The 18,678-nt window shown below is 42.8% G+C and overlaps 1 protein-coding gene across 1 annotated transcript in view; it reads left to right on the top strand.

Annotated features, from left to right (window-relative positions):
- The window catches only part of FAT2 (FAT atypical cadherin 2), a 116,411-nt gene that overhangs the window by 22,522 nt on the left and 75,211 nt on the right, over window positions 1-18,678 (top strand). The window contains exons 2-3 of the mRNA XM_075602129.1: window positions 14,159-17,431; window positions 18,109-18,423. Coding sequence (XP_075458244.1) covers window positions 14,173-17,431; window positions 18,109-18,423 — 3,574 coding nt within the window. The 5' untranslated portion in view covers window positions 14,159-14,172. The remainder of the gene's footprint in view (window positions 1-14,158; window positions 17,432-18,108; window positions 18,424-18,678) is intronic.

The following is an 18,678-nucleotide window of genomic DNA, read 5'->3' as shown; positions in this document are numbered from 1 at the left end:
TTTGCACCCTATATTATCTACCTGACTAGCCAGCCCTGTAAATTTATCAACGAGGTTCCCTGGTCTTTTGGGTGTGTAGCCCCCTTTCCCGTGACTAAGGGAACTACAGTACGCGTGCTTAAAACCTGTTTAGCGTACAGGAGGCCTAATCCTCTGCCACTGGGATCCTGGGGTGGTCACATTCTTACTGGTTACAACGCCTCCACCTGGGAGGGATCCTAGCGCTGCAGGATAACCCCTCACAGGAACCAATACAATCAGTGAATAAGTATGCACACTGGTATAACTAACTTATCTTTACTGACACATAACTAAACAACACAATAACAATACAACGCCCCACAATTCAGTACCCACACAATATACATCAACCCGTTGGAACCCCCAAGGTAATGAGGGTGTTCTAGGCACCTAACCACCCCAGTGTCCACAGGGCCAGGCCCACCCAAAGAGTGTATAGTAGTGCTACCCCCTGTGTATAGCCATTGGTGCACCTGGGTAACTTCCTGGTCTTAGACCAGACCAGGCCAACTTGGAATTGTGGATCCGCCGAACCAAACAGTGATCCCACGCCACGTGGTCGGTCTGATCCTCTCCCTCTCCTTCCTGAAGGCGTCCGCCTCTTGTGGAAGCTCCAGCTGTAGGGTGTCCCTTAAAGTCTCTGATGATGTGCCTGTGGTCTGGTCCCAGACCGCAGGGCGCAGCTCACCACGTGGCTGTCCGGTCACAGATGCAACGCTCTGAAACTCTATCGCTAAAGTGCTAAGGGGTGCGTCCCTTTCTGGAGAGGCCTTCCCTATACACACTTCCTCTACTGTGAGTTGGGGTCTAGCTGGGGCCTGCAGAGGAAGTCTAGCCTAGTCCCAGGGCTACTGGCACCTGGGACACTACCTCTTCCCTTGGCGTCCTGCTCCCGACTGGCACGCGGCTCTGCTTCGCGCCAAACACACTCTCTCCCTCAGCGTGTATCCGTGTGCCCTATTGGCTCTATCTCCCCACGTGAGGTGGGACCTGTAGTACCGTGCTGGGCCGTCTGTAATGGCCACCGCACTGCTGCCCTACTGCGCATGCGCGATATTCAAAATGGCGGCCCCCGCTTGCTGGGTACACTGTGGAGCTCCGGTGATCCGATTGCCACGCTGCCCTCCCCCACCCGGCACGGAGGTAAGCGGGAACTGGGCCACAGGTGAAAAAAATATAAAGCGTTTTTCTAATGATCAAAGTTCTCCCATTTCAATGAATAGTAATGAAAGATTAAGTGATCTCTTACTTCTATCCCAAATCCTTCTCTTACAAGCTTTTGCATGTTGCTTCTGCATGTTGCATTGTACAAGAGACTTTCCTATAGGGAAACCAGGAGATGAGCCAAGCATAGCCATGTGGTCGTCTATCAGTACTAGATAAAGAGCATTGTTCTTTCATCTCAGTGTTTATCATTGATTTATGTGGACTGAAGATCACAGGGAGGCTCCTTGACATTTTTCTCACCGGGCCTTACCCCTATCTCTAATGTGACAAGGATCAGTCTGCACTATAGAAGTCACAGAGTGTGAGAGGAGGGAAGGCAGAGAGGATGGGGTGCTGCATGTCCCAGCCTGTTGGATGAGTCCCTGTTCACACAGATTGTTCTCTCCAACACACACAATGCATGTTCCTTGTTCACATACTAACAGGGAACAGCTATGTGAACCCGTCATTGGCATCGGGGCACCCAGAAGTTGTGTTACCATCAGCTAAACGCATGCCTAACCGCTTCAGTGCTGGTCTGGCCTGCAATGCAGTAACGAGAAGTGTTTAATTACATTTCCAATTGCAGTTATGGAAGTTGTGATTTCAGACTTTAAATTCAAAACATGGAGAGAAAAAAGTGCTGCGTTGCAAAATGCTACAGAGCACTTCCACACCCGGAGCGCCCTGTTCTACATACTGTACAGTAATGCACGTTAGTCAAACCAGTATAAGTATGACGTAGTGCTGCAGGAACATTAAGGAGGTATTTAAAACCAGAGACAGAACATGAAACACAGACAGAGCTCAGTGCTACATCCATTAACACAGATACACGGTACAGTGCCTATATATAAATACAAAGATATCTTTTGAATAAAATGGTCTTTTAGTTTAACCCTTTGGCCAAAGTGTTGTAAGCCCTTGAGCCCCTCCAAGGCAGACCACTGTACCGTGTATCTGTGTTAATGGATGTAGCACTGAGCTCTGTCTGTGTTTCATGTTCTGTCTCTGGTTTTAAATATATATTGCCATGCTCAGTAGCACTCCTCTTTGACATCTATATGCATATATATATTGCGGTTATTTTGGGGTTCAATATGAGCTTATTGGGGTTCTGTATGTTTTGCAATTCTGTTCAGCTGGTCCTGGCTGATTTGGAGGGTGGATCCTCCTTCCCAGTTTTGAAGCTCACTCCCTCCCACTTTTAAATGGTTAAAAGCTCACTCCACTTCACCTCCACACTCATGGGAACCTGCATATAGTTTGATTGTGACAAATCTAATACAGAGTGCTTTTCCTGGTAATGTACAGGTTAATAAGAGCTTCAATCAGACTTAGAACTATGCAACTAATTTTGACAGATTTATTATAAATCATTCTTCCTGTTCATGTACAGGTTATTAAGAATTTATTTAAGTGTTAGGACCCTTGAGATGTGGTCTGCCTTGGAGGGGCTCAAGGGCTTACAACACTTTGGCCAAAGGGTTAAACTAAGAATTGTGTTACAGTATAAAACATGATTTTCTTAATCTCTAAAGGTTATCTACCCTGATTTAGCATAGTTTAGTGAATCTGGGCCATTATACCTGCACAATTCCATGAACAAAGTTGTCTTTATTTTCAGAGCCATATAAAAAAAAATGCTTATTATTAGGTAGTGATGTAGGAGCGGCTCAGTGAGTAAAGACACTGATTCTGCAAACAATGAGACTGAGTTTGAAGCAGGGTTACCTTGTGACTTGGGGCAAGTCTCTCTGTGCCTCAGGCACCAAAAACATAGATTTTAAGCTTATCCGGGCAGGGACTGTGTCTGTAAAAATCCTGTGTGCTGCGCACCGCGCACTGTACTGGAATTGTGACGCACTTTGAGTCCCATTAGAAGAAAAGCACTATGTGAACTAAAAAGTTATTATTACTGGGTGCTGATCCAGGGAATTATCAGGGAAACGACGGGACTAACAATCCCCCTCATACAGTATACCTACTAGCCAAACCAAAAGAGGAAGCGAACGTTACGATTAAATGCCTCACATATTCTGATGAATAAATATGGGACCCCAGCTGGAAAGCCAGATAGTATAGACATAAGGAGAGAGAGAAAAGAGAGAGAGAGATCTTGTTGAACCATGTCGAATTTTTCCAAGGGAGAAAATGGTAAAAACCCTGCAACAATGATCATATGTTGGTGTGTTTGTTTGATCGGAGACGTAGGATTGCATCTTAAAAGAACAAGACATAGACAATGTTTTATTCTTCACTGAGATTGATTTGAACAAGGACTTCATGGCAGAGTATTGCTTACTCTGACTACATCTTTCTCTGAGCTTTTGCATCTAGGAGCTAAAGGGAAGTGCCAGTGACACTTGTCTTGTGGGAATGGGCCTGAAGATGGGGTTCAGCCCTCAAAACTTTGCCCCCCCCCCGTCTTTTTTAATTATTTTTGTATTTGTACATCATACATTAGGGATATTTATCTTCTTCCGTTGACCTGCATTGGGATGAGGGAATTTATATCTGTGATAGAGTAAAAACAAGTATACATGTTTTTACCTATTAATAAGTGAGCTTGACTAATAATTAAGGAGTGCTGGACACTATTCAGTACAGGAACCCAAACAACAAACTCCACGGCACAAAGTGTTCATCCACTTAAATTATCCAACGTCCCTCAGGGAATCCACATAGAAATTGTACAGGTTGACATATGTTTTTAAACTGCAGACTTGGTATGGTAAATGAAGCCAGTCATATCTGCTTTCAACTGGGACACACGAGGCACTTTGCCAGAACAGGGACATGAAGCCAGGATTTAGTCTATTGCAGCCCTTGGCCCTGAGGCAAAAATGCTCATTCCGTGACATTACTAGCAATATAAAAGGAGGTCAGATGAGCGTGGTGAGGAACAGCAGTAGTACAGTTAGACCAAATTTTTGGAGAGGGCTGGTGCAACTCTGTTGGTGCCATTAACCCCTTCTTAGCAAGATGGACCTGAAATTCAGCCAAATGAAATCTTCAGTAGCGTTAAGGCACGCAGAAGTTTGTTACCATTACGTAACCTCATTCCTAACCCTTTCACTGCTGAAGTGGTCTACTGAGAAGTTGAAATGACAGATTTAGGATTCAGATCAGCATTGTTTGAGGGAGGAATGGACTGCACTGAAGAATGGTATAACAACAGCAATCCTTGCTGTTTTCATATATATATATATATATATATATATATATATATATATTATCCTTATTGGAGTTGGTTCTTTGGAGCTAACCCGCGGTAAACCAAGACAAGGGGGGGCACCTGGTTCTGGAAATATTGAATGTTGACATTTTCATACAGTAATTCTTGTCCAGCCATTGGGTTGAGCCTCATAATGACAACCAATAGAAAGCAGTGACATCAGTGTGAGATTAATATTGCAGCTTCTGATTGGCTTCTGACCCCCTCTCCCCCACTCCCAGCCATCTCTGTTTATACTTCCAAGTACTGACAAAAGTAAAAAATTTAATATCTTGGCGATCGGGGGGTTCCTGGAAATTTGAGTGCCACCTATCAGCTCCTGGGGAGCCCCGGGTACATGTCATGAAGTGAGAAAAAAGACATGATTTTGGAGGGATTTGCTGCTTTTGATGTACTGTAACTAGGCACTTCTGCACCTGAGGTAACTCTCTACTTCAGGAAACGTGCTTCTTTTTTTTTTACCGATGCAGACGGTCCTCGGTTATCTGCCCGGAATCCGTCCCGCAATCTGCCGTCGGATAGGAAAACGTCGGATTGCAAATCCAATGTTAATCCGCAGAGCTGAGCATCGGATAATCTGTTCCGACGTGGGATAATGCGTTCGGCGGAATGTACTATGACGCGTCATATAATCCATTCAATGGCTAACAGACTGACCAATAAGGAGGATCACCTGTATAATCCAAAATATGTTGCTCCAGAAACATTCAAAATGCAACCAGAAATGAAACTGAAAAAAAATCAGTCAACCTCTCTGTTTCCCAACGGACAAGAAAAATAATTATAATATATATAATATATATATATATATATATATATATATATATATATATATATATATATATATATATATATGTATATAGATATAATCAAATCGTCCACTTAGGACTTTTATTGTGTTTGTGCTTTTTACAGCTGTGAGGTTTGTGCAGAGGTGAGGGCTGTACCCTCATATCCCTCCTAATCTCAGAGCTGGAAAAAAAACGATTTCCCTGAGATGATCCTCTGAACCATCTTTCTCAGAGGTTACATACAAACCCTCTAGTCTCTTGAATAGGCAATATAGTTACATATTATATAGTTACATATAGTTACATATATAGTTACATAGTTGATGAGGTTGTAAAAAAAGACGCACAGTCCATCAAGTTCAACCTATGATAAATTTCGATGACAGTTACTTATCCCAGGAGCGCGCAAACCTTTTTGTTTGTGGCCCCCACTAACTCTCCCCCTCTGCCCCCCCCCCCCCCCCCCCCCTAACCTTTTCTTCGGCATCGCCGGCGTCATGTGACATCATAAAGGAAGGCAAATAAAAAAACCCCAATGATGTCTCATAAGGGGAAAATATAATTAGTTCCTGACTACAAAAATGGCAATAAGATTTCTCCCTGGGTAGACATCTTTCCCATGTTTATCCCATGTCTATGGACACTGAATTTAGCAGCAACACTGGGCTTATATTATCCATCTGCATATTACCATCTGCTCCATAGTTCCTGCATTGCCTTTATATTTAGAGACAGCAAACTCTTTTCAATGACTCACGCTGGTGTAGACCCCAAGTTTTTATTATCCTTGCATTAGCCTCTTTGAAGTGTATAATCATTTTTTCTGGTCCTATTATCTGTACCCATTGCATTGCATCTCATGATAACACTGTATTATTTGCAGCATTTGTGGTGATTCCTGTTTACAGCGCGGGGCTGTGGCAGGTGGTGTTTTGAGCGAGGCATATAGAACACAACATATGATTCTTTGTGGCTTATTCCATTACAGAAGGAATTCACTATACAGTACATAGCAAGTTCTGTCCGCATGGTTGTGTCGCGCTTTGTTTTTACTTAGAGGGAGCTATTGTAATTTAGGGTGCTGGGAAGTACCATAATCCCTCTGGTTTGGGGGAATATGGAAATTAACTATCTGAAGGGGTTGCTGACTCCGAAACGTTGTCCCTCGCATCAGCCTTCATATTCCCCACCCCATTTGTTGGTTACTTTCACCTCTTCACCCTGTCTGTGTGATCACCTATCCCTTCCCCACTCCCTCTCCTTCCCCTCCCCCTTCCCTCGGGCTACGCCTGTGTACTTATTTGATCCGGTATTGCTTTTTGCAGTATGTTGCGCTGTTACTGTCTTACTTCAATACACAATGTACATTTTTTACACGTGGAAAATGCGTCATAGTTTTCTTTTGGAGAGCTGGGAACACTAATTATTTTCTACACCCTCCCCATGTTTACTTATTTGGTGTATCCCTGTATATCTTTCCTTTCAAAAAGACGTCCAACTTTTTTTTGGAGTATATCTATTGTATCTGCCATCACAGGGTTAATAGGTAATGAATTTTACATTGTAACTGCCCTTACTGCTAAGAACCCTTTCCTTTGTTGCTGATGAAAACTCCTTTCCTCCAACCTTAAGTGATGTCCCGTGTCCTTTGTACTGCCCTTGGGAAGAATAGTTATTTCGAAAGCTCCTTGTACTGACCCTGAGCATACTTGTATATAGTTATATCCCCTTTTAGACACCCCTTTTCTAATGTAATCAAATCTATTTTAGCTAGCCTCCCTCATAAATCGGATTTATTGTCTATGTATGTATGTCTTTATTTATATAGCGCCATTATATCCGTGACAATGATATAAATAATGATATAAATAACAAATAATACAAATTTGGGGAGAAGTGCTTCAGACATAAAAGTAACATTTAGAAAAAGGAGTCCCTGCTCCGAAGAGCTTACAATCTAATTATTATTTGTTACTCTTGTGGCTGCTCTCTGCACCTTTTCTCGTTTCATAATGTCTTTTTATGTCATATATAGATTTCTATATAAATAAAGATTGAGCCATCCAGTCTTAAAGGTTACATGCTTGGTATATCTCCACACATTTTATCAGTCATATCTTGCAGATCACTGATACTATACCCTTACACTCATCTGCGATGTCTAGTTCTAGAGGTGGTAGATTCTCCTACTACCCTGCATTTAAATCATCTGGACCCAGATGACACAGACTACTGTATGTACCACTGCACCCAATTCCCTGCACCCTTCCTTTGAAAAAGGTAATCCAAGAATTAATAGATTTAAGTACTCTGAGGAGTTAAAGGTTGTGTATCATGGAACCAATATAATCAGCAATTCCGTGTAAGGGCTAAGACTGTGGGCTATACTTACTAAATGCTGCTAAGTCACCATACAGACCATTCATGCAAATGGGCTAAAAGATGCATTACAGCTCAGCACATCCTAGTAAATATCGGCCTGCATTGCTGCATGTAGATCTCGAACTATCAAGTGAGAATAATATTACTAAGTATAAAACACTTAGAAGGGCTGGAACTATATACTCATACTACATAATGAACGTAATCATTTTGATGGCATGAGGAAATTCCCACATCTGTGCACCATTCATGAGAATAAAGGACTTGTTATATCTTTAAGTACTTTATTTACTTTGACACACATCAACGCATCACGCACAAGAGTGCTCTTTAAGGCAGTAACTGCATGTTTGTCTTTCATTTTGAGCAACACCTTAGACGTTACAAATTCTACCGAAAACTTTCAATGAACTTGACTGCTACCGGCAGCCATCACAGCACATTTCCCAGAACATTCTGCTTGTCCTCTGAGAGGAGCATGTCAGTGGATGGTGTCCAGTGAGAACCATGCAGCAACCCATATGGACAAATATAAAGTAAAAGCTACTGATGTCATATACAGTAGTGGATATATTAATCCATCAATGTAAGGCCGTGATTAGACCAGAAATCGCTGGCGACGACGCTTGGCGCTACGCAGCACAGCTTCAAAACAATCAAATGCAATGAAAGCGCACATACCAATCGCGACGGTGGCGCGACATGCTGCAAAGCTTCTGTTTCGTGAAGAGATTTGATATTTTGTTTTTCACAAGCGACGGCCGCATCACATGATTGGAACGGCCAATCACAGTGCATCGTAAATAAACCAGGAAGTGATGAACTGTCCATTTCTCCTCTGCAGTAGCGCTACAAATCGCTTCTGCATGTGCACATGTAGCACAACAGCTCTGCAGTTTCTGGTATAATTGAGACTAAAAGCAGCAACCTGCTTTGCTTTTCTCTCTCTCTCTCGCCGGCTAGAAGTTTCCGCGGGGCCTCTTGCCTGCTCCGAGCCGGCATCTCCTCCTGCTGCATGCAACAGGTCGCCTTGACGATGCGACGTCATGTGAGGTTGTCACCTGATCTGTGGAGCTTCTTGTCCACCTTTGTGTCATGTGAAGTTGCATTGTTATGGCGACACGTCATCACATGGTTGATGGGGGAGATGCCGGCACTTACAGAGGCCCTGCGCTCTCCCCCCCAGCCCAGAAATCTGAGTTTTAATATTGTGGTGGTTAATTTAACCGCCACTACATTAGGCCGCGCTTATAGTGCCGGAGACGCGACATTGTCTGAAAACAAATGCATTGCCTCTGCCGCTTATAGTAAGCGCGGCGGCGACAATGCGAAGGAGCGACGTCGCCGTCGCGAAAACTGGTACCTGGCAAAATTTGATTCTTCAAGGGCTGTCGCCTCATGTGATGGCCCTTGAGCCAATCAAATGTCTGTAAACCCGCGACACCGCCGTCCGGCGAAATATAACTTTCGCCTGTGGCGATGGCGACGGGTGACGTCACCCGTCGTGCCGCCATCGATGGCACTATTGGCGCGGCTTTACACTGTATTTACTAAATTAGGCCTGGGGAAGAGCGTGGGGGCCTCTATGCGGGGGGGGCATGTGCAGTCGCACCATTGGCACAGCCATCATGCCGGCCCAATATCAGGCCCGCCCTAGTCTTCACCTTGGCTCTTGGTTGGTGAGCGTTGGTGCTGACAACTTGAGCGACAGAGAGGACTCGCAAGTTGTTGAGCGGGAGGTGGAGGATGGGAAAACCTCATATACCCGGTGGGCCGGGCAGAGGACGAGGCCCGGCCTGGCAGCCGATCCCAGAAGTTGGGCCCTTGCCCATTTTCCATTTCTAAGTAGAGATGTGCAAAAGTTTCGCATGCCTGAGTGAACCTGGCGAATGGCACCCTTTTGAGTTTGCTTCGATCCAACAGTTTGCAACAAGTTTGTTTAACCCTAAGTAGTCAATGGTCATTGCATGTTTGAGTCATTTCAAGTACTTTCACTTTTGAGATTCGATCAAACCTCATGGAGCTGCAATTTTGTCACTTTTTAAAAATCAAAATAGTGGATTTTGTACAATTTGGGCTGTTTTGCTAGAACTTTTGGCTCTAAAAGTTCTAGTGAAATATTTGCAAACTTTTGGAAAGTTTGATCAAAACTGCAGAGAAGCAAATCTCAACAGATCTCTACTGCTGAGGTAAAAAGCCTTTAAAAAAAAAAAAAGAAATCTCTGGGAGAAATTAAAATGGCTGCCAGGTATTGCCATATCAAACATAGATTCCATGAGTTTAACACAGATGTAAAAAGGCAAGATAACAATCTAAGACAGGAGATGTGGAGAATTCATGGCAAAGGCGGTGTTAGGCTCATTGAATCTCCGTAAGTCAGTATTGCTGACCTGAGGAAGAGAGAGAGCTCTTGAGAGCTTGTCTTATAATATCTATTGTTAGTACAAATAAAAAAGGTATCGCCTAATATTGAAGTACAGCTACTCGGCGCCCCGCTTTTCGGCGACCCGCTGATACGGCGGTACCGAGAAGGGGGCCGCCATGTCTGCGCATGTGCAGAACGGGGAAGTTAGAGGTCGCGCATGCGCAGAACGGGCGGTTGACGAGGGTGCGCATGAGCAGAATGAAGGTTGCGCGCACCGAATGGAGGTTGTGCGCGCTGAATGGAGGTTGTGCGCGCTGAACGGAGGTTGCGCATGCGCATAAGGGGGGCATTGCCAGTTTGCGCATGCGCACACACCGAAAATCGCCGGTTCCGCTTTCTGGCGATTTTCGCTTTGCGGCGGACCCTTAGAATGGAACCCGCTGCATGCCCGGGGCCCTCCTTTACTTATTTACTCTGCACTATCGCAAATGGACCAACACGGCTATTTAGACTTAATTCATATCGAATAAAGATAGTAAAATTAATAACTGCATTTTTAGCATTTTTAGCATTTTTTTATGGAGGAGGTTAGAGAGCAAAGCTTTTTTTGTGATATGAATGTAGCATAAAATGCATTGTGATTTACAAGTGCAATTTTTTTAAACTCCTAATGCCATTTTTAATCAATTTTTTTCATGTATTCATCATTTGGTTGATATAGAAAGCATTTAGAAAGTCACAGCCACTTCCTCTTTTGAAACAGACTCTCACACACCTTTTTGAGCTCTGCCCTTTGAATACAAAGTATCACACACAGATCCATTGATTTGTTCCAAACATCAGACTGCCTCTGAAAGCTCTAACAATAATGTGTTACACTTAGTAGTATAATGTTACATATCAGCTGCAGCATTTCACAGAGTGCAACACAAAGTTAGAAGACGGACATTATGTTAGGCACACAATCAGGATTTTGACAGATTTATAACAGGAGCCCCAAACGATTGCCAGCTCAGATACTGTAACAATGTAGAATTAGACATAGTCGCGTGCTGTACATGTAAAAATAAGGAAAAAACGGGGAATGTAGTATTGCTGCCTTAAAATGGTACAAAAGTTGTTCCGTGGCTAAATTGATTTACCTTGAAACTTAAAAACCATTGTAGGTACAGTAGCTATAGTGAGTATTAGTTTGTTTCATACAGCAATTGGGATTATGTATTGTTCACGGTAAAGGCTAAATTCAGCATGCTTTAAACTCATTCCCTCACTGCATTTCGCTTTGTTGACTGTGAGTCAGGCATTAATGGTGCAGTCACACGTAAGACTAAATTGAAGTTCTGTAATAGCAATGATATGTGTAATTGCTTAAAACTAGGCAATTGATGTGTTTCTTTAAAAAGAATCAAGCGTGTATGAGTAATTCTACATTATTTTTTAAAGTCTTGCATTGTTCCCTTGTTGTCATTCATATTGAGAACGTTGAATGGTGTAGGAAGGAAGAGATTGGCAATCTTATTTGCACAACATCAGTGATAAGGTAAAAAGATTTTTTTGCATGCACCTAAAGAAGTGAGAACCAATGAAAAAACAGGACAGGATAATAAAGAGATAAGGGGGGGGGGGGGGAAATGAGCTGTAAAACCTAGCATACATTTCAAGTTACAGTGTTTCAAACATTGCTTAGTTTACTTGAAAAAAATATTACAATTCATTCAGCAAATAAAAATATCACTTGGGATTACATTCGCACGTCTCAGATAGGTCTGCAACCCTGCCTTTCCCCGTTATCTCCCAGCATACAGTGCAGCCAGGGATTCTGGGAAATGACATGCACATGAGCAGGGTCAGGGTTGCAGACCTCCCTGAGACGTGTGAATGTGCTCACAGGTGATATTTTTATTTGCTGTACACTCTACGGGGGAGGGGTTTTGTCACTTTTTTAGCCCCCATAACTTATATAATGTGTGGTTGAAACCTATACCAGCTTCAAATTGCCAAGTCAGTATACTGTAACCCGCCTCACTCTGAGGAGGCCCAAAAGTGCAAAATAATCTACCTGTGAGTAGGGTTACTGGCCATGCCCCTCTTTATCCCAGGGTGTGTTGAAACGCTGTGTAATACGGTAGGCATAAGCTTATGTGTGCTCATTTGCATGTTATATCCCAGAGTCCCTTGCTGCAGGGGAAGCACTGTATACTAGGTGTTAATAGTGAAAAGCAGGGTTGCCGACCTGTCTCAGACATGTGAATGTGCTCGCAAGTGGTCTTTTTATTTTCTGTATGCCAGGGGTGCGTGGGTGGTGGGGGATTTTCATGGGGGGGGGCGGTGGTTGCAGAGGCCCTGCTCTCTTCCCCCAGGCATATAAACTAAATGCCCGGGGGGGGGGGGGGGGCGTGAGGCCTCTGCAACTTCCCTTACCTGCTCCTAGCCCACTCTTCAGTGACACGTCGCCATGACAACGCGGCGCAGGCCAGGGGGAGCGCCGACAGGGGGGTACGAACTGAAAAGCTTGCTCACCCCTGCTGTATGCTATATGGTGGAGGGTTTTTGTCACTTTTTTAGCCAAAATAACTAAAAATGTGTTTTTACAATTCATCAAAATATATCAATACCCAGTTTTAACCGACCAAACATGACTGCCAAAAGTTCTACTTGTTCGTGCGTGAGACGGAACCATTAAAATGGTACAGAAAACATTACATGGCTGAAAGATTTGACTCCACTGGAAATCCATTCTATAGTTTATGGCCAAGTGCAATTCTGTATCATTATTTTGCCACCATGACTATGTATAGTACATTGAAGTGGATCAATGCAGCATTAATGCTTTGAACAGATTCTATGAGGTTATGCAATAAGCCGCGACAGTGATTTAATGAATAACCCCCTATGAGTATGAATTTTGCCATATTGCCTATGAGTGAAGTATTAACCATTGAGGAGAGTGACACCTAATTAGGCCCTTTAATTTGACCACTTTAGATTTATTCTGATAGAAAAATATAATTTTTGTGCACAGCCTTCTATGGGTTGTAAGGCAGCGTCCATAGTGGTACGCGCTAGCTTACGTGCTCCCTCCTCCCGGCGTCGCGCTTCAAATTCAAACTTGTTTGTATTGCGAAGCTACGCTCTCCCTGTAGTGCATGTGCATGCACTAGCGCACGCACACTATGCGCATATGCATTGGTGTCCTAGTGTTTGTTTCAGCGACCGACGTAGCTCACGCCGTATCCTGCACTATGGACAAAGCCTAATAGCCGTAACCACTCAGATCTCAATACCAGCAGCTCCAGTGCTAAGTGGGTATACATTTCTAATGCAGGCCAATAGCAAAGGTATTAAAGGAGCACATGGGAGGAGCATTAAACCATTAACAGGCCTCAATGGGTTGGGTAAAACAAGTCCTTCTCGTCTGCAATAGGTGTGGGCCGGGTATGGTTATTAATACCCAATTTACAACTATTACCTACAAAGAGGAGCTGGAACTAGGAATGTATAATGTCTGCATGATCAAAAAGACAGTTGGTACCTTCGGTGAAATCACCAATGCGATCAAGGAGATCTGAGAACAAAATAATTCTGTACTCTTCTTTGAATATATTACTCATATACTGTATGTCATTGTATCCACATGCAAATATATATACAGTATGAAAGGCACACTTAGTAATATGAATGTCCTTTAGACTGCATGGAATACAATAGAATACATTTAAAATAAATAGCATGATGAACCCTTCATTACCCCCAGAGGTCTTGAGATGAAGATACCTTTGGGGACCAAAATGTTTATGTTTAAAATATACATCTACTTTTGTTATTTTTGCGCGTGCTTGCTTTACTGGATAAACTGTAATGACTTACCTGATATTTTTTCAAGACATTGTGACAATCAAATTATCCTGATATGTAAACAATTATTCCAGAATATGCTATATGACTTATTCACTCCACTAGTTTCTCAAAATGCAGTTATTAAATAGCTCTCATTACTTTAATTGTCCAAAACAGGTAATTCAGCTGAAATTACTGTATACAGTATTTTATGAATCTTATAAATTGACTTAAGAGACAGCAATAGACTTACTGTACTGTTACAATGTCTGGGTGTATGCAGATAATGTTATATGACCTGTTTTTGCCTCTGTTTAGGGAGAAGTCACACAATGGTCTGTTTCACCAGGACAGAAACTCTTAGCCTTGTCATATTGTTGCTGCACTACATGGCTTGCCAAGAAGGTTCAAACAATGAATATTCTTCACCTTTCAACTTCACCCAGGGAATATACCATGCAACCATCTATGAGAACTCTGCTCCAAAGACCTATTTGATGAGCCAAGTTAAGATGGGTGTTTACCTTAAGGACCCTCGATGGACAGTAAAGTATCGTATCCTTTCAGGAGATACCACTGGCCTCTTTAAGGCAGAGGAGCTGGTAGTTGGAGATTTCTGCTTTTTGCGAATAAGAACACGGAGTGGCAATACAGCCGGTTTGAACAGAGAGGTCAAAGAGAATTATCAGCTGATCATTCATGCCGCAGAGAAGTCTTTGGAGCATGAGGTCCAGACTAAGGTTATCATTCAAATTTTGGACACAAATGACTTGAGGCCACTCTTCTTACCCACCTCCTACAGATTTACAATAAAGGAAGATGCTCCTCTTAAAACAGTTCTTGGAAAAATAAGTGCCACTGATGCTGATTTGGGCCAGAATGCTATGTTTTACTACTCCTTTAACACCAAGTCCCCATTCTTCTGTATTCATCCAACGAGTGGTATTGTCATGTTGGTTGGGAGACTGAATGCAACCCAGAGAGCTCTCCATAAACTTGATATTTTAGCAGTTGATCGCATGAGAAAAATTTCAGTGGGCGATGGCTTTGGGAATTTGGCTTCTCTGGAGGTCCTGGTGGAGCCAGCTATTAAAAAGGCTCCTTTCATTGCATCTGTAACAACAGCCATACCAGATTCATCTGACAGTCTCCTTTATGTCACTATGATCATGGACTCAGAAGATCCAGAATGCAGTCTAGATTCTGTGGAAATTGTGGCTGGAGATCCTTTAGGATATTTCAAAGTTGTACGGTCTTATGTGGGGAAAAATGAATTTACAGTTGTGTCTACTGCACAGATTAACTGGTTGGAAAATCCACACGGTTTTAATCTCAGTCTTCGTGCGAAAGACAAGGGCAGACCACCAATATATTCTCCACTGCAATCAATTTACATACCCCCATGGAAATATGCCTTGGCACGATTTGAACGGGAGCTTTACAAGGTCCAGATAAGTGAATGTGCCCCTCCAGGGAGCCATGTTACACTGGTGAAAATTATTCCTGCAGTTCCCACTAGGAGTTATTACTTCAAAATTCCAACAGACAGCTTCAAAATCATCCCCCACACGGGTCTAATCGTCACCAGCAGACACATGGATATTAAAGATCAATCTCAATATCAATTGGAGGTGAGAGTCCTTCATGGGCAGATTTCTGCCACAGTTATTGTTGACATCATAGATTGCAATAACCATCCCCCAATCTTCACACACTCTTCATACCATGGGACATTTAATGAAAATGCCCCGGAAGGAACAAGAATCTTACAGGTTAGTGCCAGTGATGCTGACCTGGGAAATAATGGCATTGTTACCTATACACTGGCAAGTCCTCAAAATGCCCCCTTTATAATAGACCAGTTCTCCGGTGTTATCACCACTTCTAAGGTGCTTGACTATGAGTTGACTCAACGGTGGTATCACCTACGGGTTTGGGCCTCCGACTGGGGGTCTCCTTTCCGGCAACAGACCCAGGTTTATATCTCCCTTATCTTAAACAATCTGAATGACAACCCCCCAATGTTTGAGAAAGTAAACTGCAACATAAGCATTCCAAGAGACCTCCCCATTGGGGCAAAATTGGCTGCCCTTTCAGCAGTAGATATAGATGAGCTTCAACATGTACAATATGAGATCCTATCTGGCAACGAGCTACATAAATTCAAATTAGATCCTACCTCTGGTGTAATAACACTTAGAGATACTTTTTATGATCTACCAGATTCACAGCCTTCCTTTTACCCACTTGTTATTAGTGCTAATGACAGAGAAAATAACGCAGTGCCCACTGTAGTTAACATCACATTATCAGGCGAGGGTGTTCCAGTATCTGTACAATGCGAGGAGACTGGGGTGCTAAAAAAATTAGCTGCTACCATTATAGACTCACTTGGGTCTCACTCTCAAGACCTAGGTTATGAGGAAGATAACTCCTTTAATGTCTACCTTATAAACAGTCATACCCCCCAGTTTGATGACAGTTTCCCCATATCCATTGATGTGATTGAAGACACTCCAGTCAATTCTTCCATCACTCAAATATCTGCTATTGATGCTGATACAGGTTTTAATGGCCAACTGGTCTATGTGATCTCAGAGGGAACAGATGATGGCTGCTTTTCCATGGACATGGAGACCGGGAAGCTGATTGTCTCCTCACCGTTAGATCATGAAACCACAAGCTTCTATGTTCTCAACATTACAGTGTATGATCTTGGAACCCCACAGAAGTCCTCTTGGAAGCTTTTAGCTGTAAATTTGTTGGATGCAAATGATAATGCCCCCCAATTTCCACCATCTGGATACTGTGTTGCATTACCAGAGGATGCTAAAATAGGCAGTGCTGTCCTTAAGGTGAAAGCAAATGATGCTGATATGGAGGACAATGGCAGATTGAGGTACTCACTCCTAACACCCACAGATACATTTACAATTGACAGTATCACAGGGGAAATAAAAGTCACAGGCACATTGGACAGAGAGTTGTTGTCTAAGTACAAGCTGAAAATAGAGGCCAGAGATCAACCTAAGAAAGATCGACAACTTTATTCTGTCACTGATGTTGTTGTGACGTTGGAGGATGTTAATGACAATGCTCCACAGTGCAGACCCATAACAGCCACTGTAAAGGCTCCAGAAGATCTTCCCTTAGGAACAGTTCTATTTTTTGTGGAGGCTCTAGACTCAGACACTGGCACCAATGGAGAAGTGTCATATACCCTTGTCAATGATGAGCATGGTATATTCCGGGTTGAGAAATTAACGGGGGCTTTGATTCTAGAAAAGGAACTTGATTTTGAGAAAAAGTCATTCTACAATTTGACCGTCAGAGCTACAGATGCCGGCCATCCATTCTCCCATTCCTCAGTGTGCCACATGGAGGTAGCAGTGCTGGATGTCAATGAGAATCTGCAGCCACCTTACTTTCAATCATTTGTGTTCCATGGGTCTGTGCCAGAAAACTCTCCACCTGGAACACGAGTGCTTGCAGTTACAGCACAGGATGGAGATAAAGGCAAAGATGGAGAGATACAGTACTCAATCAAGGATGGGACAGACCTCTCGGTCTTCAGTATTGATGCAGAGACAGGTAATTGGTATTTTATGCTTAATGTGAACATATAATTACAATTTGTTGTGTGTGAAAAGGAAATGGAACATCGAAGAAGTTCTCTTAAGAACTTAGAGGGACAGATGCTGAGAGGGCCATACCATAGCTCTCGCTAGTGCTGTTCTATGTATGAATGTGCTTGTAGCTGTGTGTGCGGCACCATATGTGTATGAATGGGGCTTTGGGCTGGAAGTGTGTGCGTAATTGTTGAAAGTCTTGCACTGCGTGGTGGATAAATGTAATCATCTGATTTCTGGTGAAAGCTTCTAATAAAAGTAGTATATAATTAAAAGACTACAGTCTCCAGTTTGTTCTGGGAAAATGAGCTCCACCCACCGTACAGGCTTTATTCCACAGCCCCAATCTCAATGTATTACCCTAAGCCACTTCTCACCTCTGTCCCTCTTGCCTATGGCCTTCTCCTTAATGCCCCCCATACCCCCCACCCTTCTTTCTAGAGAATGTGGCCAAAAGCATTACTAACCCAATCAGAATAGTGCCATTTATTTATTATTTATTTATTTATAAAATATTTTACCAGGAAGTAATACATTGAGAGTTACCTCTCGTTTTCAAGAATGTAACATTGGCAAAATGTTTGTTTTAGTTATGTTTCGCAAGCACCAAATAATACTAACAATAATTTTAATTCTTAGGTACCATCCGGACTGCGGTTCCCCTGGACAGGGAATTCGTTTCCCATTACTGGTTGACTATTTATGCCAGTGACTTGGGCTCCGTTCCTCTTTCTTCGGTTGCCGAGGTTTACATTGAAGTTACAGATGTCAATGATAACATCCCCCAGCTGTCCCAGGTTGTTTTCTATGCCTCAGTAATGGAGAACTCACCCCCTAATGTATCTGTCCTTCAACTGAATGCCTGGGATGATGACTCTATTTCTACTGGCAAGCTTTCCTTCCACTTCTCCAATGGGAATGGTCAGGGATTCTTCATATTGAACCCTTCCACAGGTAAGTAGCAGTGAAGAGCCAACAACCTCACATCTAAATATGTACAAGGGTTCATTATTTTCACAAAACAAGAATCAAGCTATTTGGTGCTTGTTCAATGATCTGATTTTTTTTTTAACAGCAGTAGGGTTTTCCAAAGGTTGGGCGATTTGTGGATAATATGGTCATGAATTACTTTTAGAGAGTCATTTTTCCAGAGGGAATGTAGACTGTTAATGTCAATGGTGGAAGAATTCTATCTATCGATATTCGTTT

Source organism: Ascaphus truei, chromosome 5 (genome assembly GCF_040206685.1).
Source record: "Ascaphus truei isolate aAscTru1 chromosome 5, aAscTru1.hap1, whole genome shotgun sequence".
Classification (NCBI taxonomy): Eukaryota; Metazoa; Chordata; class Amphibia; order Anura; family Ascaphidae; genus Ascaphus; species Ascaphus truei.
This window is presented reverse-complemented; position numbering and strand designations above follow the sequence as displayed.